General features: G+C 37.1%; 1 protein-coding gene across 7 annotated transcripts in view; it reads left to right on the top strand.

Moving 5' to 3' along the window:
- The window catches only part of LOC139766520 (uncharacterized), a 57,856-nt gene extending 39,438 nt beyond the window's left edge, over positions 1-18,418 (top strand). For 3 of the 7 annotated variants that reach the window (XM_071695267.1, XM_071695266.1, XM_071695265.1), the window contains 7 exons: positions 123-212; positions 1,943-2,100; positions 3,357-3,567; positions 6,106-6,603; positions 6,894-7,117; positions 11,635-11,927; positions 17,417-18,418. In XM_071695267.1, coding sequence (XP_071551368.1) covers positions 123-212; positions 1,943-2,100; positions 3,357-3,567; positions 6,106-6,603; positions 6,894-7,117; positions 11,635-11,927; positions 17,417-17,521 — 1,579 coding nt within the window. In that variant the 3' untranslated portion in view covers positions 17,522-18,418. The remainder of the gene's footprint in view (positions 1-122; positions 213-1,942; positions 2,101-3,356; positions 3,568-6,105; positions 6,604-6,893; positions 7,118-11,634; positions 11,928-17,416) is intronic. The other 4 variants (XM_071695272.1, XM_071695270.1, XM_071695269.1 and 1 more) reach the window with 2 other exon arrangements.
- Positions 18,419-18,724: the final 306 nt, after the last annotated feature.

The following is an 18,724-nucleotide window of genomic DNA, read 5'->3' as shown; positions in this document are numbered from 1 at the left end:
AGTGTCCTTATTAGCTGCATGCACTTAAATAGATGTCCTAGTATTTCAGTGTGTAGATTTTTACTGGGTATATGTTCAAATAACTTTTTTCAGACTGTAGAATTTTCTTGGTATGTTCTCAGGTCACCTTTACAAAGTATCAGTGGGAGTTATGGGGACTATGATCGTTACTCTCCACCTCCACGCTCTCCTGAACGTCAGTATCTGGACAGGTTGGTACAAGTTATCCCTCTTATGTAATTGTATCATTCCCTGATACAGGGTCACATCCATGCATTATACCATATTTACACCTTTACATATCTTGAATCTCAGGAGTGGTTTTATCTTAAGGAAGTTGACAGATCATATGCCCTTTCCAGGCTTTTAGGGTGCCAGCTTCTGAGATGAGAATAGGTAGCTTAGTATGGAATATGATATCAGAGGGTAAACAACACTTTTACACATGGGAAAGAATGTCCTTCCTGTGATGTTTAGCAACCAAATTACACTTGATTTGAGGTTTTATTTCCCTTTAGTGTGTATAATGTTGGGATGTATGAAAGAGTTTTGGTTAAAAAGAATTGGAATGTACCAGTAATTGAAAGAAATTGGATGAAAAAGGTGATGGACGTTTGAGAAGGTTGTGATATTAATTGTGTTATAATCTGATGAGTTTTTTATTATCATTGTCCCATTAAGGATGAAAATGTTCTTCAGAGTTTCTGCCTCCTGTTTTAGAATGAAAGGATTCCATATGAAAGGAAAAGTATATGTAAGAAAGAATGAAATGGGGTGAGCTGACATGCCTCATATGACAAGGAAACGGATGTAAGAGTGAAAGGTTATGTAAAAAGTTAAAGTGTAGATATCCCAGGGAAGTGTTGGAGGCAAGGTTTTGAAGGGTTTGTGTCATATTCAAATTTTCTATTTCCCATTTTTGAATGAAAGTACATAAAGAATATGTATAAAAAAGTGAGTTCATATTTTTGTCTTTTCCTAGCGCTACCTCGCTGGAGGGGGGGATGCTATTTCATGTGTGGCAGGGTGGTGTTGGAAATGGATGAAGGCAGCAAGTATGAATATTTACATGTGTATATATGTATATGCCTGTGTATGTGTATGTATGTATACATTGAAAGGTATATGTATGTATATGTGCGTGTGTGAGCGTTTATGTGTATACATGTGTATGTGGGTGGGTTGGGCCATCCCTCATCTGTTTCCTTGTGCTACGTCGCTAATGCAGGAGACTGCGTGTGAACGAATGTGGCCTTTGTTGTTTTTCCTAGCGCTACCTCGTGCACATGCGGGGGTAGGGGGTTGTCATTTCATGTGTGGTAGGGGCGACGGGAATGAATAAGGGCAGACTATGAATTATGTAAATGTGTATATATGTATATGTCTATGTGTATATATATGTATACATTGAGATGTATAGGTATGTATATGTGTGTGTGTGGATGTGTATGTATATACATGTTTATGTGGGTGGGTTGAGCCATTCTTTCGTCTGTTTCCTTGTGCTACCTTGTATATATATCTTTTTCTCATATATATGCTTGCTACTTCCCACATGAGCTTGATAGTGTCAAGAACAGCCTAAAAAGAAAAAAGAAAATGATTGATACTAAAGTTTTAGTCAGATCCTAATGTTAATGATACAATATTGGATTGGCTTTTCACTCTACTTACATGTGCAGACAGCTTACCTATATTAAAGAAATTGTATGATAGTAAGGAATGCTCAAGAGATGTGTCCTTACAAGTGTAAAACTCACTTCTCAAACAGAACAAATAGGTAATACAAATTTTGGAAAAATTGTAGGATTTTAAGAAAGGAAATTGATGGGTTGTAATTTCTTTGAATTTATTGTAACTAATGTAAATGAATAAGTTTTCTTTGTGCTGATTTTACAGTTATGGTTGGTGTTTCAGCACTAAATTTATTGACAACTCGCAGGTATGTGATTGGTGATAGTGTGGTGTATGGTCCTCCTGGACAGTATCCACGTGATCTAAGGTCAGCTTCACCACATCATGCAAGGCCTCCTTCACCTCCGTCCCCACAGACATCAGTGTCACGGAGCTACTCCAGATACCCTGCCACAAGTCCCAGAAGTAAGTACAGATTGGGGTAATCTTCTTTGTTTATGTTTTTGATACCAAACTACCTCATTTACCTCTGTTAGGTAGTATGAAGAACAAATGAACAATGGCCTTATGAGCTTCCATTGTATAGTGGTTAGTGACTTTGATCATGAATTTACATATAGATATGTGCAGGTGTAAGTCCTGGTCATGGCAGATGGCCCACAGCCAACCCGGCTGGTCATCCTCTCCTTGGGGCTGGTCATTAAATGAAGTGCGAGTAAGTGGGAGAGCACAAGAGAAAGGTGCAGGGGTTGAAAAAAGAGGACAAAAGAGAGTTGAGGTGAGCGAATATCAGCATACTCTAGGGAGAATAAGAAAATGTTTAGAAGGAGGTTGATAGTGTGAAAAACAAAAGAAAAAAGGAACATATCCTTCTCAAGGCCAAAACTAGAATGCCTTTCATGTTTGGTCACCACACCTAAAGAGGCTCAAAGAGCTAAAGAGAAGGTCCATGGAAGTTTAACGAAAATGGTGTTAGAGTTTGGAAAGCTGAGTCACAGGTAAGGGTTGAAGCTTTAAACTTTCCTATTGTGAGTGACCAGATCACAACTATAAAGTTTTCAGAACAGATCTTAAAAGGTTGGTCATGGACTGAACTGTGGGATTAGAAGACATCCATAACCATTTCAAGGTATATGTATGGTAACCCTGAAAATATATGTAAGAAAAATATGACATCATTTAGTCAGGAAAATTCCACTTTAATGGCCTGGAATGTAGTAGGGAATCATAAAGGATAAATGGCAATGTTGTGTTTGATTTGGGATTGGTACATTTTCGAAGATGAGTGTAAAGTATCTTTTGTGTGCTTCTATAATTATATTTTTGTATTTTTGCTTGTGTGTTTTTGTTGGAAGCTTCATGATCCATGAAGAGCCAAATTCTGCACTCTGGGTTCAAGAAGGAATTTATTTATTGCTCCAGTGAAAGTGAAGTAAACTGATTTATAGCTGATGTATACCCACATCCCTTTCATATCTTATTAAGTTGAATATTCTCCTAGATAGAGTAGTGGGATGGGAAGTAATGGTGGTGGTGTTTGGTTGAAGCTGGCAGCTTCTCGGGTTCTGAACCCTAGGATGTCTTCTGTGGTTATCGATGATTATAGTGTTGGATTGTTGGATTTTTTTTTTTCCAAAAAGGGTCTGATTTTGATGAAACATGATTCAGAAAAAAATATCTTGTCAAATCTACTTACCTGTTGCATTCGTTTTTGTACATAGGATATACGTCAAGCAGCAGAAGGAGCCCAGCACTACAGCCCACCATCGCAACACAGTACCGTTCTCCTTCCCCACCACGACGTATGACTTCCCCTCGACGACCTCCCTCACCACCTAGCAGAAGACCACCTTCTCCAAGGAGCCCGTACTTGAGAGGGCAAACAAGAAATAGCAGAGAACAGAGCTATGAGCACACAAGGTCAAAGGAGAGGTTTGGAAATTGCACATTTTGTATTAAAAATGAATGTAAGATTTTTAGAAAAGTTCTAAACATTCTGCATGATGTTTTTGGAATACCAGTCTTCTAAATAATTTGGGACTGGACCTCATCTGGTATTGTGCATTTTTCAGTAATCAAGTATTTAGATTTGTTATATAATTTACAGGGAAAAAATTTACTTGTCGGTGCAAGTCAGTTTCATGACCTACTTCCCTGTGTGGCAGTAAGTAAGAAAAAAATGTATTAAGCGTATTTAGTAAGGAAAATATATAGGACCTTTTCTCCCAGTGGTGATGATGTAGGACTCACTTGGATATGGTTAACCTTTCTGTATCAACGTGTGCATACTTTCAAGATAATGCAGCTCTCTCTGTGTTGCCAGATGCATGATGTAGCTGCAGGATTTTCTAGCCTCCTCATAATTTTCTTGTGAGAGTGTAGTAATAGCTTTATATGGATAACTGTTTTTACATGATAGAAAAATATTCATGGGAAAATTTATATTCTGGGTATGTATAGAATATATATTTGACACAGTGTTGTGTTTGGGAGATCATATGCTAGATGACCTCTTCGCAGTACTAAACTTCCAGCCATGCATAGATCTAGAAAAGGCATGAACTTCGTTTAAAATTTTGTTTATATATTTTCAAGAGTTGGTTATATTTTGAGCAGCTTATCACCTCCTTGTACAAGGCTGGGCCTTAATTGAAATACAGAGAGGTAAATGAAAAAGAAGAGACAAGGGAAAGTATTGCCAAATTTTGGCGGAATTGAAAAACCTGTCTTTTGAAAAGTTTCAGATCATAGTTGTAGGGAAAGACATGAGAGGGTAGAGAATTCCAAAGCTATGAGGTGTAGGGAAAGAAACGGTCATTGAAGTGGCCCACCCTTGAGTTGCCAATGGCCACACAGTGACTATGTGATGCAGTAGTTTTGCAAGTATTACTTAGTGGGGCACACAAGCAGCTTGTCTTTGGAGCAAATACCCGAGTAATACCTATAGAAGTGGGAAAGTGAACCAACATTGCAGCACAGGGTAAGCAGGTCAAGTTTTGAAGTTAGCCTGGGAGAGTTTATGTCTGACTGCTTTCGACTCAAGTCGTCAAGTATGGCTGCAGAGCTAGAACCACACTAGATGTGAAAGCAGTACTCCACAACAAGGACGGATCAATCCTTTGTTTAAATGGAGCATCTGTTCAGGAGAAAGGAAATTTTGACATCTAAACAAGACTCCCAGTTTCTTAGAGGCAGACTTAGCTGTTTCTTTAATGTGGGATTCCAAGATAGAGTGGATATTTCTTTAATACCAAGTATATTCTCAGAGTATGCAGTCTGTTGTGGATGAGAGGGCTTGGGAAGTGAGTCGGTTGTTGTTCACTGATGATACATCCCTGGTGGCTGATTCGGGTGAGAAACTGCAGAAGTTGGTGACTGAGCTTGATAAAGTGTGTGAAACAAGAAAGTTGAGGGTAAATGTGAATAAGAGCAAGGTTATTAGGTTCAGCAGGATTGAGGGACAAGTTGATTGGGAGGTGAGTTTGAATGGAGAAAAACTGGTGGAAGTGAAGTGTTTTAGATATCTGGGAGTGGACTTAGCAGCGGATGGAACCATGGGAGCGGAGGTGAGTCACAGGGTGGGGGAGGGAGCAAAGGTTCTGGGAGTGTTGAAGAATATGTGGAAGGCGAGAATGTTATTTCAGAGAGCAAAAATGGGTATGTTTGAGGGAATAGTGGTTCCAACAATGTTGTATGGTTGTGAGGCATGGGCTGTAGATAGGGTTGTGTGGAGGAGGGTGGATGTGTTGGAAATGACATATTTGAGGACAATATGTGGTGTAGGGTGGATGTGTTGGAAATGACATATTTGAGGACAATATGTGGTGTGAGGTGGTTTGATCAAGTAAATAATGAAAGGGTAAGAGAGAAGTTTACTAATAAAAAGTGTGTGGTTGAAAGAGCAGAAGAGGGTGTGTTGAAATGGTTTGGACACATGGAAAGAATGAGTGAGGAAAGAATGACAAAGGATATATATATATATATATATATATATATATATATATATATATATATATATATAGTGTCTCCTTCTTCTAAAAGACTTAAAGTTAAAGACTTGTTTGATCAAAATTATAATGTAGAAGCGGTAATGCAACTGATAGTAGCAAAATGTTACTATAGTTGAAAAGTAGGTGTTTCTTTTTTATCTCGCAAAACCAGACCGTTAAAAATGTCAGTCGGGTAGTATATGTCAAAAAACAAACCTGTTGAATGGCGCCCCCTTCAAGTGGCGCCCAGGGTACCTGCCATACCCTAGATATACCACTGCTGTTCATGTATTATCAGTAGCTTCATTTCAGTTTCCTTAGGTGGATAAATCATATACAGATTTGTATCTTTTCTGGGAATAGATTTTGTTAACCCAGGAAGCTGACAAAGGATAGGAGTGCTCATTTCCTTGCTGTACTTGTAGTTGAAATGTACAATACAAGAAAACATGAGTTTTAATTAATTGATGTACTTTGTTAGGTATGGCAACAAAGCAAGTATCTCAAGCACAACCAGAAGTCCCACTCGAGATAGCAGAAGTGTTACTGACAGAAGGGGTACTGACAGGAGTAGAGGAGACAGAGATAAGAGAAAAGAATCGGAGAGAAGAGTTGGATCACGTGAAAGATCTCATGATGCAGAATCAGCAAAGCGCGTAAGAGCAGAACGTAATTCAGAGTATCGTAACAGTAGTGATGTCAGGGGTTGGGGTAAAGATAGTCACTCAAGTTCAAGCCAAGCCCACCAAAAGGACCGATTGCGTGATGAAAGGCGCCCCCATTCACCTCTTGGTCGCAGTGATCGGGGGGATACAGCAAGAGACAGGAGAAGAGAAGGAAGTAGAGATAGGGATAGGAGCAGGAGAATAGAGGACAGGCTGGGACCATCACCAGCTACTCAGACTACCAGGAGGAGTCCACTTACAAGACCTCGAGTTTCTCGCAGAGCTACTTCACCTAGAGATAAGAACAGAAGCAGGTGAGTCCCCCACCCTTTTTAGCACCTACATTTGGGTAACACTAAGATTTTGTTATATGTAGCTGTTCATCATAACGTTGTTCATAAGAAACACTTTAGCTTCTATGAATTTTTTTACATGCCATGATTGTCAGTATGAAAATTACAGTAACATGTTTAGATTTTCATTCAGACACCTTAAATTACGATAAAGGCAGACTGATATATGTGATCACTTGTAATTCTTTATTTTCAAAACATTAGACAAAAACTCATTCTTTCTTAATTAGTACAGTGTGACTGTATTTCAGACGTCCAGATGATCTAAGACTTTGGATTGAATCCCGAAAATCTGAAGGAGGAAAACGTCCGCTCTCACCTAGTAGATCTCGCCCACTAACCAAGAGAGTCACCAGATCAAGTGAGAGGTCAACCTTAGTAAAGGGATCTCGATTGGGTGACCCGAAGAAAAGATTAGGAGGGTATAAGACTCGAAGAAGAACCCTCCCAGTCAAGAGAAACAAGATCCTAAAAAGTATGTTGAAGGTGTACTAGAAACAGATTTCTTTAGCCATCTACATATCTCAGTACTTATAGCTTTTTGCTTTAGATTTTGTGCTAGTAATATGAAACTGAACTGTATGAAGTAAAGCATTTTTCAAGATTTTAGGTAGACAGTAATGAGGAAGTTAATGAACAGCACATGCAGATTGTAATATATGTTTAAAAGAAATAGAGTGAGTACTTAGAAGGACTGTCAGATATATTGAAGTATCAGGCTTGACATTCAGCAAGGTAAAAGTGATGAGTTTACATGAGAAAGACAGACAACAGGAGGCCTGATTTGCCCATGACTGGGTTGTCGGGGGAAAAAAAAGTGTTTACCTTGACAGGGAAAATGTAATTCTTCTCAGCAGTTTTTTAAGCTATCACAAGTCCTCACTGCTGCACATTAGCCTTCTGCTGTCCCCATCACTGCTGTCATTTAACAGTTCATTTCTGGCATTTTTCTCAAGTGCAAACCTGAATTTATAAAATATTTGTCTAAACCATTTTTGAAGGTATTAATGGTCTCAGCATTCACTACGTCTGATGATAACTTATTCCAGTGCTCAACACACCTAAAGGAAAAGATTTTTCCAGTGTCCTTACTTTATCTTTTAGCTTTGTACTTGCTCTAATTTTTCCTCATCCTTTTTATAGTTTGGGAACCAAAACTGGATTGCATATTCAAGGTGTGTTCTTACTGGAGAATTATGAAAATGTGAGAATTGTTTCTGGTGTCTTGCAATTGATGTTCCTGGCTATGAAAGCAAGCATTTGGTTGTCTTTTTAACTTGCTGCTTGACACTGCTTAGTGTACTTTAGATTGTTGCTAGTGACAACTCTAAGGTCCTTTTCTTCATTTGATTTAGTTAGAGAGTTTCTGAATAGTTTGTAGTGGTAACGTATATTTTTGTCTCCAAAGTGCATAACTTTACACTTGTTTACATTGAACTTTATTTGCCATCTGTCTGATCTCTCTGCTAGTAAGTTAAGATCGCTTTGAATCATTTCACAGTCATGTCTGTTTACAGGTCTACTTCCTAGTTTAGTATCATCAGCAAATTTGAAGATCTTAGATATGAGACCAAGTTCTAGGTCATTAATGTATGTTACGAAAAGAATGGGTCCTAGGACCGACCTGTATCACACCATTCATTACGTTTAGACAGTCTGAAGCTTTGCTGTTTAATACTACACACTGCTTTCTTCCAGTAAGCTGGTTTCTGATCCATGTACAGAGTTCTTCACCGATTCCATGTTCTTTGAGTTTATTAAAAAGTTTCTTAAGGTACTTTTTCGAAAGTCTTTTAGAAATTTCAGTATAGTACAACAGATGGTACTTTTCATTCCAAGTCTGTTAAATAGCATCAAAAGATTCCAACAAATTTGTATGGTAGGATATTTTGTCGTGGGAAACGAGTTGGTCATCTGATATGATTTTGTGATCGTCTAGAAACTTGATGATTTTATATTGTATTATTTTTTCCATTGTTTTACCTAACATTGACATAAGGCTAATTGGGAGTAGTTCAAGGCACACATTTTGTCTCCTTTTTTATATACAGGAGTAAAATTTGCTAGTTTCCAGTCAGTTGGCACCTGACCATCCAATAGAGATTTGTTGAATATTTTTGATTTGGGGTATATCAGCTGCATCCTGACCTCTTGAAAATCTTGGAGCTAAGTTATCCGGGCCATTGGATTTGTTAGGATTTAATTGGTTGAGGTATTTAAGGACTTCAGAGTTCTTTATGTCTCTAACCTTCACCTTTTCTTCCTCAGATCCTTGAAACATTTTCGTTGGTTGCAGTATTTTAGATTTTTCTTTAGTTGTGAATACGGAGCCATTACTCTGTTGTCAGTAGTTAGTGTGTCATGTTCATTTCATAATGGTCCAATTCCTTTTACTGTCCTCCTTTGTCTTATATATATGTGTGAAGAATTCCTTTGGACTGTTCTTAACTTTCAAGGAAATTCTTTTTTCTTCCTCATTTACTCTGTCTTATGACTTTCTTACTTTCTCTTTATCCCTTTGATGTGAATTTCCTATATGTTTTCTTCTTTTGGCAAATTAGTTTGTTTATTCTCCTATTCATCCATGATGGTTTTAAAATATTGCAATTTCTCTTTGTAATTTGTGGAATATGTTTATTTTCAGTCTCAAGTAGGGTGTTTTTAGAATTATTCCACATTTTCTTTACCATATGAACATCAGGAAGTTTTGTCCTGTTGGTACTGCTGATTTTGTGTCTAATGTTTTCAAAATTTGTTTGCCTATAATCTGGGATCAAGAGTTTGATGTCATTTATTTCATGATCTAAATTTATCTGTAATCTAATCAAACTGTAATCGCTATTTGACAAATTCTCGCCTACTTCACAAGAGTTGATTAAGTTTGTGTCCTTGGTGAGGACAAGATCAAGAATGTTTTACCTCTATTTACTTTTTTGATTAACTGTTCTAGAAAAGCGTCTTCAGTCAGTTCTGTTAGTCTTGTCCCCTCTCAGTCAGCTGTATGGGATAGGATGAATGTGGTTTGTAGGTTGTCATGTGTGCTGTGATCATGTTAAATCAAGATTCAGAGGATTTATGTGTTAAAAGTGGAGAGAGAAAGAGGACAGGTAAAGCAAGGAGATGGAGGGTTGGAGTGAAAGAGGTCCTAAGTTACTGGAGCCTGGACATTCAGGAGGATGAGAAGCATCCTTTGGGTATAATGAATTGGACTATTGTGGTGCACAAGAGGCAACATACTGTCTGTGGGCTGAACTAAGGCATATGAAGTAGTGTTAGGAATATATGGATTGGTCTCTGGGGCTTGACTGTGAATAGGGGTTCAGATCAACAGCTGGAAAGTAGATTTGAGTAAATGAGGCCATGTTTACTCCTGTCATTACCTTGCTAAAGTGAAAGATGCTTTGAAGGCTTGGGGCCTGAACATGCTGGAGGGTGTGAGGCATGTAAAGGATAGAGCAATAAGGAGTGATATGGTTTACTTAGGACGATGTGATATCATTGGGCTGAACTAGGGCATGTGAAGGGGTCAGGAGAAACCATGAAAAGGTCTGTGGGACCTGATCATAGATAGGTGGCTCTGGTTTCAGTGCATTATACCTGACAGCTAGAGAGTGGATATGAGCAAGTGAGGCCATTTCTTCATTTGTTCCTGTTGGGAAATGGCATGTACAAAATAAAAAGAATATTCATTATATATACCTTACCTTATCTAATGTATTGTTCAGGCTAATGCAGTACTCAGGCCGCTATAAAAAATTTTATGGGACATCTTACCCATGTTTGTTTGTCTGTGGACACATTCATGGTACAGCAGCACAGTAACTCATGAACAACATATGATAGAAACTTCATGCATTAACTGTTAGTGCTCACTGTGGAGATGATGATCTGATTAGATTTTGAGACATGTTTAGGGATTCACTTGAAAAATCTTATATTTTTCCAAGTGCTGTAACTCAGAGCTGAATGATGAGAGGTTCAAATCTTTAAATATATATTCATTAGACAAAGACGGATATCATGGCATGCAAATATTTGCAAGTTAATGATTATTTTTTTTCACTTGGCAGAATATAAGGGAATACAAGTGCCTCTTGTCTGTAGGGCCTGGATATGGATAAAGAGCTGTGGTTTTGGTGCATTCATTACACATGACAGCTAGAGAATGGATGTGAGTGGATGTGGCTTTTCTCCATATATTTCCTGGTGCTACCTTGCTGTTGCAGGGGGTGATGATGCTGTTTCTTGTGGAGTGAGGTGGGGCTGGAAAATGGATAAAGACGAGCAAATATGAATATATGTTTCTTGTGGAGTGAGGTGGGGCTGGAAAATGGATAAAGACGAGCATATATGAATATGTACATACATGTGGGGTATACATATACATAAACACCCATACACTCACATATACATACATATACATGTCAGCAAATTCACATATATGCATACACAGTCATATACATATATACACATGTACTTATTCATACTCGCTTACCTTCATCTTGCCCCATAGAAAATGGCATTGCCACCCCTTGCATCAGCAAGGTAGCACCAGATAAACTGACAAAAAAGGCCACATTTGTTCACACTCAGTCTGTAGCCATCATATATACTGGGGATGGGGGAGAAAGAATACTTCCCACATATTCCATGCATGTCATAGAAGATGACTGAAATGGGTGGGAGCAGGGGGCTGGAAATTCTCCCCTCCAGTTTTTACTTTCCCAAAAGAAGGAACAGAGAGGGGGGCCAAGTGAAGATTTTCCCTCTTAGGCTCAGTCCTCTGTTCTTGATGCTACCTTGCTAAAGCGTGAAATGGCGAATAGGTATGAAAAAAATATGAATGTATATGTTTGTTATGTCCATATATATATGTGTAAGAGTGGATGGATCTTTCTTTGTCTGTTTCCTAGTGCTACCTTGCTAACGTAGGAAATGGCGATCAAGCTCAATCAATAAATAATTGAATTTTTGGTGTATTTATTGTTTCAGAGTATCAGCGTTTATCTGTAAAACGGGGACCAAGGAGTGGGGGTGGCACTGGAGGTGGCAGGGCCAGCAACAGATCCAACAGAGGAAGTGGCGGAACTCGTAGTGAAGGCAAAGAAGGTGAGGGAGGAGGTGAAGAAGAGCACAGCAAACCAGGAAGCACAGCAACAATCCGTAGGGTTATCAAGAAGCCCAAGAACGTAAGTCAGGTCAACCGCTTAGCCCTCAAGCCACGAGTCATTAGGAAACCTGTACTGAAGTTGTTGAAGGATCCTAAGGAAGCAGATCAGAGTGAGGTAAGATTAACATAATTAGTGAAGGTAACATGGCACGGTTGTAGTGACAGTCATATAGTAAACTGCTGTCAGATTGTTGGATACTCCCAATTGGCTTCTTAAAGTATGGTATTTCAGCTTTCTTAATGCCGCAGCATTGTCTGAAATTTGCGTAACATAGTATCAGCTCAGCACTCAGTGCATACGTGCTCTGCATCAGAGACAACTGTACAGTAGATCCTCAACAACCCAGAGTGTTTAGAGGATCCTCTCTAGTTTCCTGAATAGTGTGGAATCCTGTAAAGTAACAGAAACTGGTTATGAAGGGAAAAGCATACTATACAGAAATGAGTAAATAGTAAGTAGTGTGGTTAGTAATCATGCCTTGGGAATACTGCATTGTATAACAGGAGAGCTACAGAATTCAAGACAAATGACATTTAAACTACCACAGAAGTGCTGGTATTCTGCACTAAAACATCAGTGAGGGACATTGTCCCAAAATTTATGAAAAAAAGACATTAAGATTTTTTCTAGAATATATCTAAATTGTACATTATTGAAAAAGTACCTAAAGATTTTGGTATAGAAGGTGTTTTGGGGACAGGAGAGAGCCTTGTTAGGCAGCATGGATACTAGTTACCTCTGTAAGTATACGAAGATTATAGTTTTTCCAGTCATGAGTTTATTCTACATTCACCCAGGGTTGACTACAAAGGTTCAAATCCTGGTTTTAGCAGTTGGTCCACAGTCAGCCTATATGCTCATCCTTACATGGGGGATGGTCAAGAGAATGGGTGCTTAACTCAGGCTAGGGTATACAAAAAATGTGTAATGTTAATAAAATGGTCTTGATTAGGGCCTCAGTAGTAATTTCATGCTACTCATACATATCATTTACATATTTTGTATATACAGTACACACTTTTATCATACTTATTTTCCATTTTATATTTTGTACATGTTTACATATGGAGAGAATGAATGAGGAGAGGTTGACAAAGAGGATATACGTGTTAAAAACCTTTCCTTGTTTTACCCTGGATGCTTCACGTGCCCTGGTTCAGTCCATTGACAGTGCATTTCCAATTCACTCTATCTTTCATTTTCCTGCATGTTCAGGCACGATAACTTCTTTTTCACTCTCTCCATTCTCCTTGATCCTTCCACTTCTAACACATATATCTTTGTTTACCTCTTCTCACTTATTCTCTCTTTATGTCCAAACCAATTCAGCACACCCTCTTCAGCCCTCTTAACCATGCACTTTTTCTTTCCTCACCTTTTTCTTATCCTGTAATTGATCAAACTACCTCACCTCATATATTGTCATTTAACATTTCATCTCCAACATATCCACTCGCACTTGCACTTCCTCATCAATACCCCATGCCTTGCATCCATATAACATTGAAGGGACTGCTGTACCTTCAACCATACTCATTATTACCCTCCTGGACATTGACCTCTCCATACTTTCTTTAGTGCACCCAGAACTATTTACCCCCTCACCCATCCTTTGACTCGCTTCTGCTTATTGATATTGATTTTGTTCCTGGTGCTGCCTTGCCAATGTGGGAAACAATGATCAAGTATAAAAGAGAGTCATGTTGATTGTTGTAAGAGAAGAATCATATGAGATAAAACAATGATGATTGGTTATAGATTTTTTGGTGTAGATAAATGACAAAGCATGCACAGTGGTATATACACTCAGGTTTTACTCCCACACTTTTTAGCATGTTGGGCTGAAGCATTTTCAGAACTTCTGCACATTCTTATTGAAAGTAGTGAATGAAATATATTTCTGAAGTGATTTTTGTTTTTAATTGTATATTAATATCTTTGAACTTGAAAGATTAAATACATTTTAGCAACCTGAAAAACATGAATCATGAGGGCTGGAGAAGGGAAACTTTAGTTTACAGTTAAGGGGTTAATATAAATTAGTTAAAATGTGTTAGAATGTACATTATAGTGAGAGATCAAGATGTTAAGTGATGACATAACACATATGTATAACAAAGACTTCTAATGATTTCTCTTTTCCGTTATTTAATGAAGCAGACTGTTGATTCATATGAAATATAAATATACATGGCTGCAATAGTGGTGAATTTGTATTCAATGAGAAATCATGCATCCTTCCCAAATAGCTAGGTGTCACTCACTTCCCCACCTCTCAGACGATCAGGAAGTATGGCTCATGCTTTCCACAAAGTTGTAGGGTTTCAGGTAGATAAAAGTACAGTAAACCCTTGATTTGATGGATTAATAGGGGTGAGGGGGGTTTCCTTTAATGCCGAGTCTGTTAAATCGAATGTAACTTATGGGCCATTTTTTTTTATACTATATGCAGTTCACATGGTTTCTTTTTACTCCTGTATCACTTGATGCCATCTTGAATTGGAAGGATTGCAAAATTGTGTAATAAAGTCATAATTTTCTGTTTACAACCTGACCACATGATAGCTTGAGGCAGACTGACACCAAAACATAGCAAGTACACCCCATGCTACCAGAAACAAGTACAATATGAAATGCACATGGTAGGGCGTTTGAGATTTTTCAATTTTTATATTTGTATTATTGATTAATGTATAATTATTTGCCTTATCTATTAAATCCGAAATCCGTCAATTGGGGTCTTTTATATCGAGGGTTTACTGGTCTATATTTAATGTAAAAAAGAAAAAGTATGCAATATTTTATTTAAGTATATGTTATTCCAGGACTTGAATATATAAGAGGTAGGGATTTGTGTCTGAATCTAAATTCACCCATGCCCAGACCAATTTTTGTCAGCCTTTTGTGATATTTATTAAGAGAAATTCTGCATAATGTATGTAATTATACAAAGTGTTGAATGTAAATGTATACGTGATATATACAACATCCCCTTGCATAACAATAGTACTTTGTTCTTGGAGATATTTCATTTTAGTGGTCTATCATCAAATTGTGGGCTAAAAGTAAAGGAGAACCTTGTTGAAGTAAACAGAACCTCTGAAAGCTGTAACTGTTATTGGGGAGGGCCATGCTGATCTGTAAATTTTGGGGTGAATGCAAGAGAAACACATCTAGAAATATACTTAAACCTTTTTAAAAACCTTATATAATTTCCCCTGGATGCCTAAATTGATTTTTTGATATACAAAAAAGAATCCATTGCTGATAGCTACTCCTGAGGTACCCGTAAATTGGGAATTTACCAGACTTTAGAATACTTTTATAGTTAGAGAAAAGGAATATTGTATTAATTAACCAAACAATCCCAAAAATTAATTTGAAAGAGAAAGTTTTGGTGGTGGTGATGGTGGTAGCAGAGGAGGTTTGTCGATTATGTAAGCACATGGGTGGGATACAAAGCTTGAAATATAATACCCTGCCATCATTATGAAATATATGATGGGGAAAGAAGACAGAACGTAGTTAATTTGTTATTAAAGAAAAAGAACATTACTGTATTGTATGAAGTGCACCATGTTAGAAATATAAGTATGTCCTTAAAAGATGAATAGGTGGTAGGTGGTAAAGAAATCCATACAGTTTTTACAGAGCTCATGAATTAGAAATTGAATTTTCCTTTGCTCTGACCTCACCGTAAAATGCATTATTACTTTTAAAACATGGTCTGTTTGTTTGTCTCTTCATCTATGATGGCATACTATTCTTCTGTTGCTTTAAATAATAAAATACCAGCAAATTAAGAGGACATAGTTATTAGTTAATATGTATTTTATAACACTGACAGAGCAAATAGATTTTAGAGTCATCTCCCACAACCACTGCTGAAATAAGCTTAGCTTTTAGTGTTTATTTGTACAGTGTCAGGCATGATTGCTGCCTTGATAATGTATGGTTTGTCAAGCCTTCCACAGTAAATGTATCCATTCCGGTTTGTGATATTCATGTTTTTTGATGTATTACACCCTTATGTTTCTCATTGTTTTTAAGTAGGTAGTTTTGACTTGTAAAGCACATTAAGAACATGAAAATTTGGTGTTCACTATGGGGTGATCTTCAGTGGCTGGAATAAAAATGCAGGTTATTTTACTAGTGCTTGTGGGCTAGGAATCTAATATTGTTTTGCTTTGACATCTTTATGAGACATTAAGACTAAAAAGACTTGCAGTATCCTTTGATATATCATTACTAATGGAAGAAAATATTCAAAATCATGAATTAATTGTATGAATTTTTTTCGAATGTCACTATTGCAAGCCCTTCGTGTTATTCCAAGTTTGTACCTTGATTCTCAAATGTCATCGTATGACCTGTCATTGCAGGAGAGCCTTGCTATGTATATTTCAAGTATTCTCATCACCTTTTATTATATTATTATGGTGTGAAGGATATGCAAAATTATTTTTTCTATATTTGTAGATTATTATCCCTGGGGATAGGGGAGAAAGAATACTTCCCACATATTCCCTGCGTGTCTTAGTAGGCGACTAAATGGGGAGGGAGCGGGGAGCTGGAAACCCTCCCCTCTCATTTTTAATTTTCCAAAAGAAGGAACAGAGAAGAGGCCAAGTGAGGATTTGCCTCAAAGGCTCAGTCCTCTGTTTTTAACGCTACCTTGCTGGTGCAGGAAATGGCAGATAGTATGAAAAAGAAAATTGTAGATTATAGGGGACTACCCACGAACCAGAAAATTTTATGATTTAGCATTGCTTAGGTCTCCAGGTTGCCAGCCTAGAGAGGTTCATCCTGTACAGCACAGTGAAATCATTTGAACACCAGTTTTTGGTAATAAGGGTAATTATACATGTTCTTTACTTTTGCAAGTTATAAGAATAGGTAAAATATTTTGGTTGTGTTTTAGAAGAAATGACAAATCAGTAATGCGACTGAAAATATGATAATGGCATCTGAAAATTAGGAAAAAGTCTACAATATGATTTTCTACACAAGATGGATAAGTTTAGATATTCTGATATCAGGATAATACATTCAGCAAGGATGGTAGAATGATTAAATCATAAAAGTAAGGCACATAGCTGGACCTCTTGAGGGACTATTGATACATTGTGAACCATCAACTTTTGCTCAGGTTTGTTCATTGGTGCACCCCTTAGTAATGCATGCCAGTGAAAATTGGTCTATAAGGGCTGAGTGGTAAGTTTATGTGGTTAGGGTAGTAATTTGTTTTTTAAACATGATTGAATGTGATTTAGTATTCTGAAACAATGCTGGAAGGACTATTGATGTTTTAGGGATGTGTTGAGAGAATAATTACTTCTAAGTGAGATGAGAGGATGAAGATTATTGGGACTGACAGAAAAGTGATGGTACAGAGTGAGGTAGGTTGGCACAGGGGTATATCAGTTGAGGTAGTACAGTCTGTACATAAGTACAAATATTATGTTGTTTGAGGATATTTTGAATGACTTATAATGTTCTTTATCTTAAAAAGGGTCTTAGAATGTAGGTTAACTTTTGGGATTGATATTTAAGAAAGCTTATTATTAGTTTTTATTTTTTCTTTACATGTTTGTGCAATGTAGGAGAAACCTGCCTCACAGTCTTCTAAAGGAGAATCTTCACCAAATGACGAGAAGCCCTCAAGCACCACTTCAGAGACAAGCAAACGACCTACACGATCCTTCTGAAAGTGTAAAAGATTTCTCAGATCATCCCCTTTGGATTTTTTCCCCAATACAGATATAATTGATTTTTTCCTAATTTATTGCTAATGATGATGCAGTTGGCACATATTGTTTGTAGCAAATGCCAAATTCCACTATTAATTTTAGTGTGTAGGGTATTGTGTTGTCAGTAGTCAATGCTGCATTGAATCTAGAAGTTATTGAAAACCTATTGGTATATATTTTTGTGATTCCCTCCCTTTTATGCCTTTTCTTGAATGGATGAAGTCATTGGTATGAACAATTGGGAAATGACAAATGGGCTGTGATGAAGGTACTGGGAAAAGACTTATGAACAGCATTGTATATAGAGAAGATTTAGAAATACAAAATTCTTATACAAATGTATTATAAAAGAGGTGATCAATAGAACATCATAAGCTGCCATAATGTGTGATGCTACATTCACTTATATTTAATGATTTGATGTGGGGTAATAATAAAACATTATCCTAACCATCTGCTCTGGTGATAGATACCCTTAGCAAGTATGACATATTAATGATCCATGTTAACAGTGGCCGGAGACCATGATTAGCATGATGGTCGCAGCTAGTCACATAGTCATAGCCAGGATCATTGATAATGATGGTGTAGCCACTGTAGTAATCCCATTTATCTACATACTGTGAAAACCATGTTAGTTGTATACTTAGTTATTTGAGTGTGCCTTCATCACTGTTATACAATTTGACTCTCTTTTTCAAGATAGCATTTTTTTCAGGACTAATATAATTTTTATTATTTGAAAAAATTATATGATCTTACAGATAGATTGTTCTACAAAATATAAATTATGTATATGAATTTTACATAAGATTTTCAGAATGTGTTTAAGTATGAATAAAAAGCAACTACCCATTACTTAGTTTCATTCTTATGAATTTATACCAATCCTTAGAAATTATGAAAGTAAAAATGTTTTAGATTGTTTTGTATAAGTGATGGGTGTAAGAATAAGTGAATATGAAAGTCTAATTTTGGTGGCCAAGTGTTGGAATGTTACATTTGGCTTCACTGGATGTGTTTTGTTAGCTGCTGAAGAGGTATTAATGAAATTTGCTGGTGGATTTTTTTCTTTTAATACCAAAGTTCTCATATTTTGAATTGGAAAGAGTTCTGATGTCATATTAGTTTTTTGGAAAAGAGGCAAATTTGAATGTATTT

The sequence above is a fragment of the Panulirus ornatus genome, chromosome 58 (genome assembly GCF_036320965.1).
Source record: "Panulirus ornatus isolate Po-2019 chromosome 58, ASM3632096v1, whole genome shotgun sequence".
Taxonomy (NCBI): Eukaryota; Metazoa; Arthropoda; class Malacostraca; order Decapoda; family Palinuridae; genus Panulirus; species Panulirus ornatus.
This window is presented reverse-complemented; position numbering and strand designations above follow the sequence as displayed.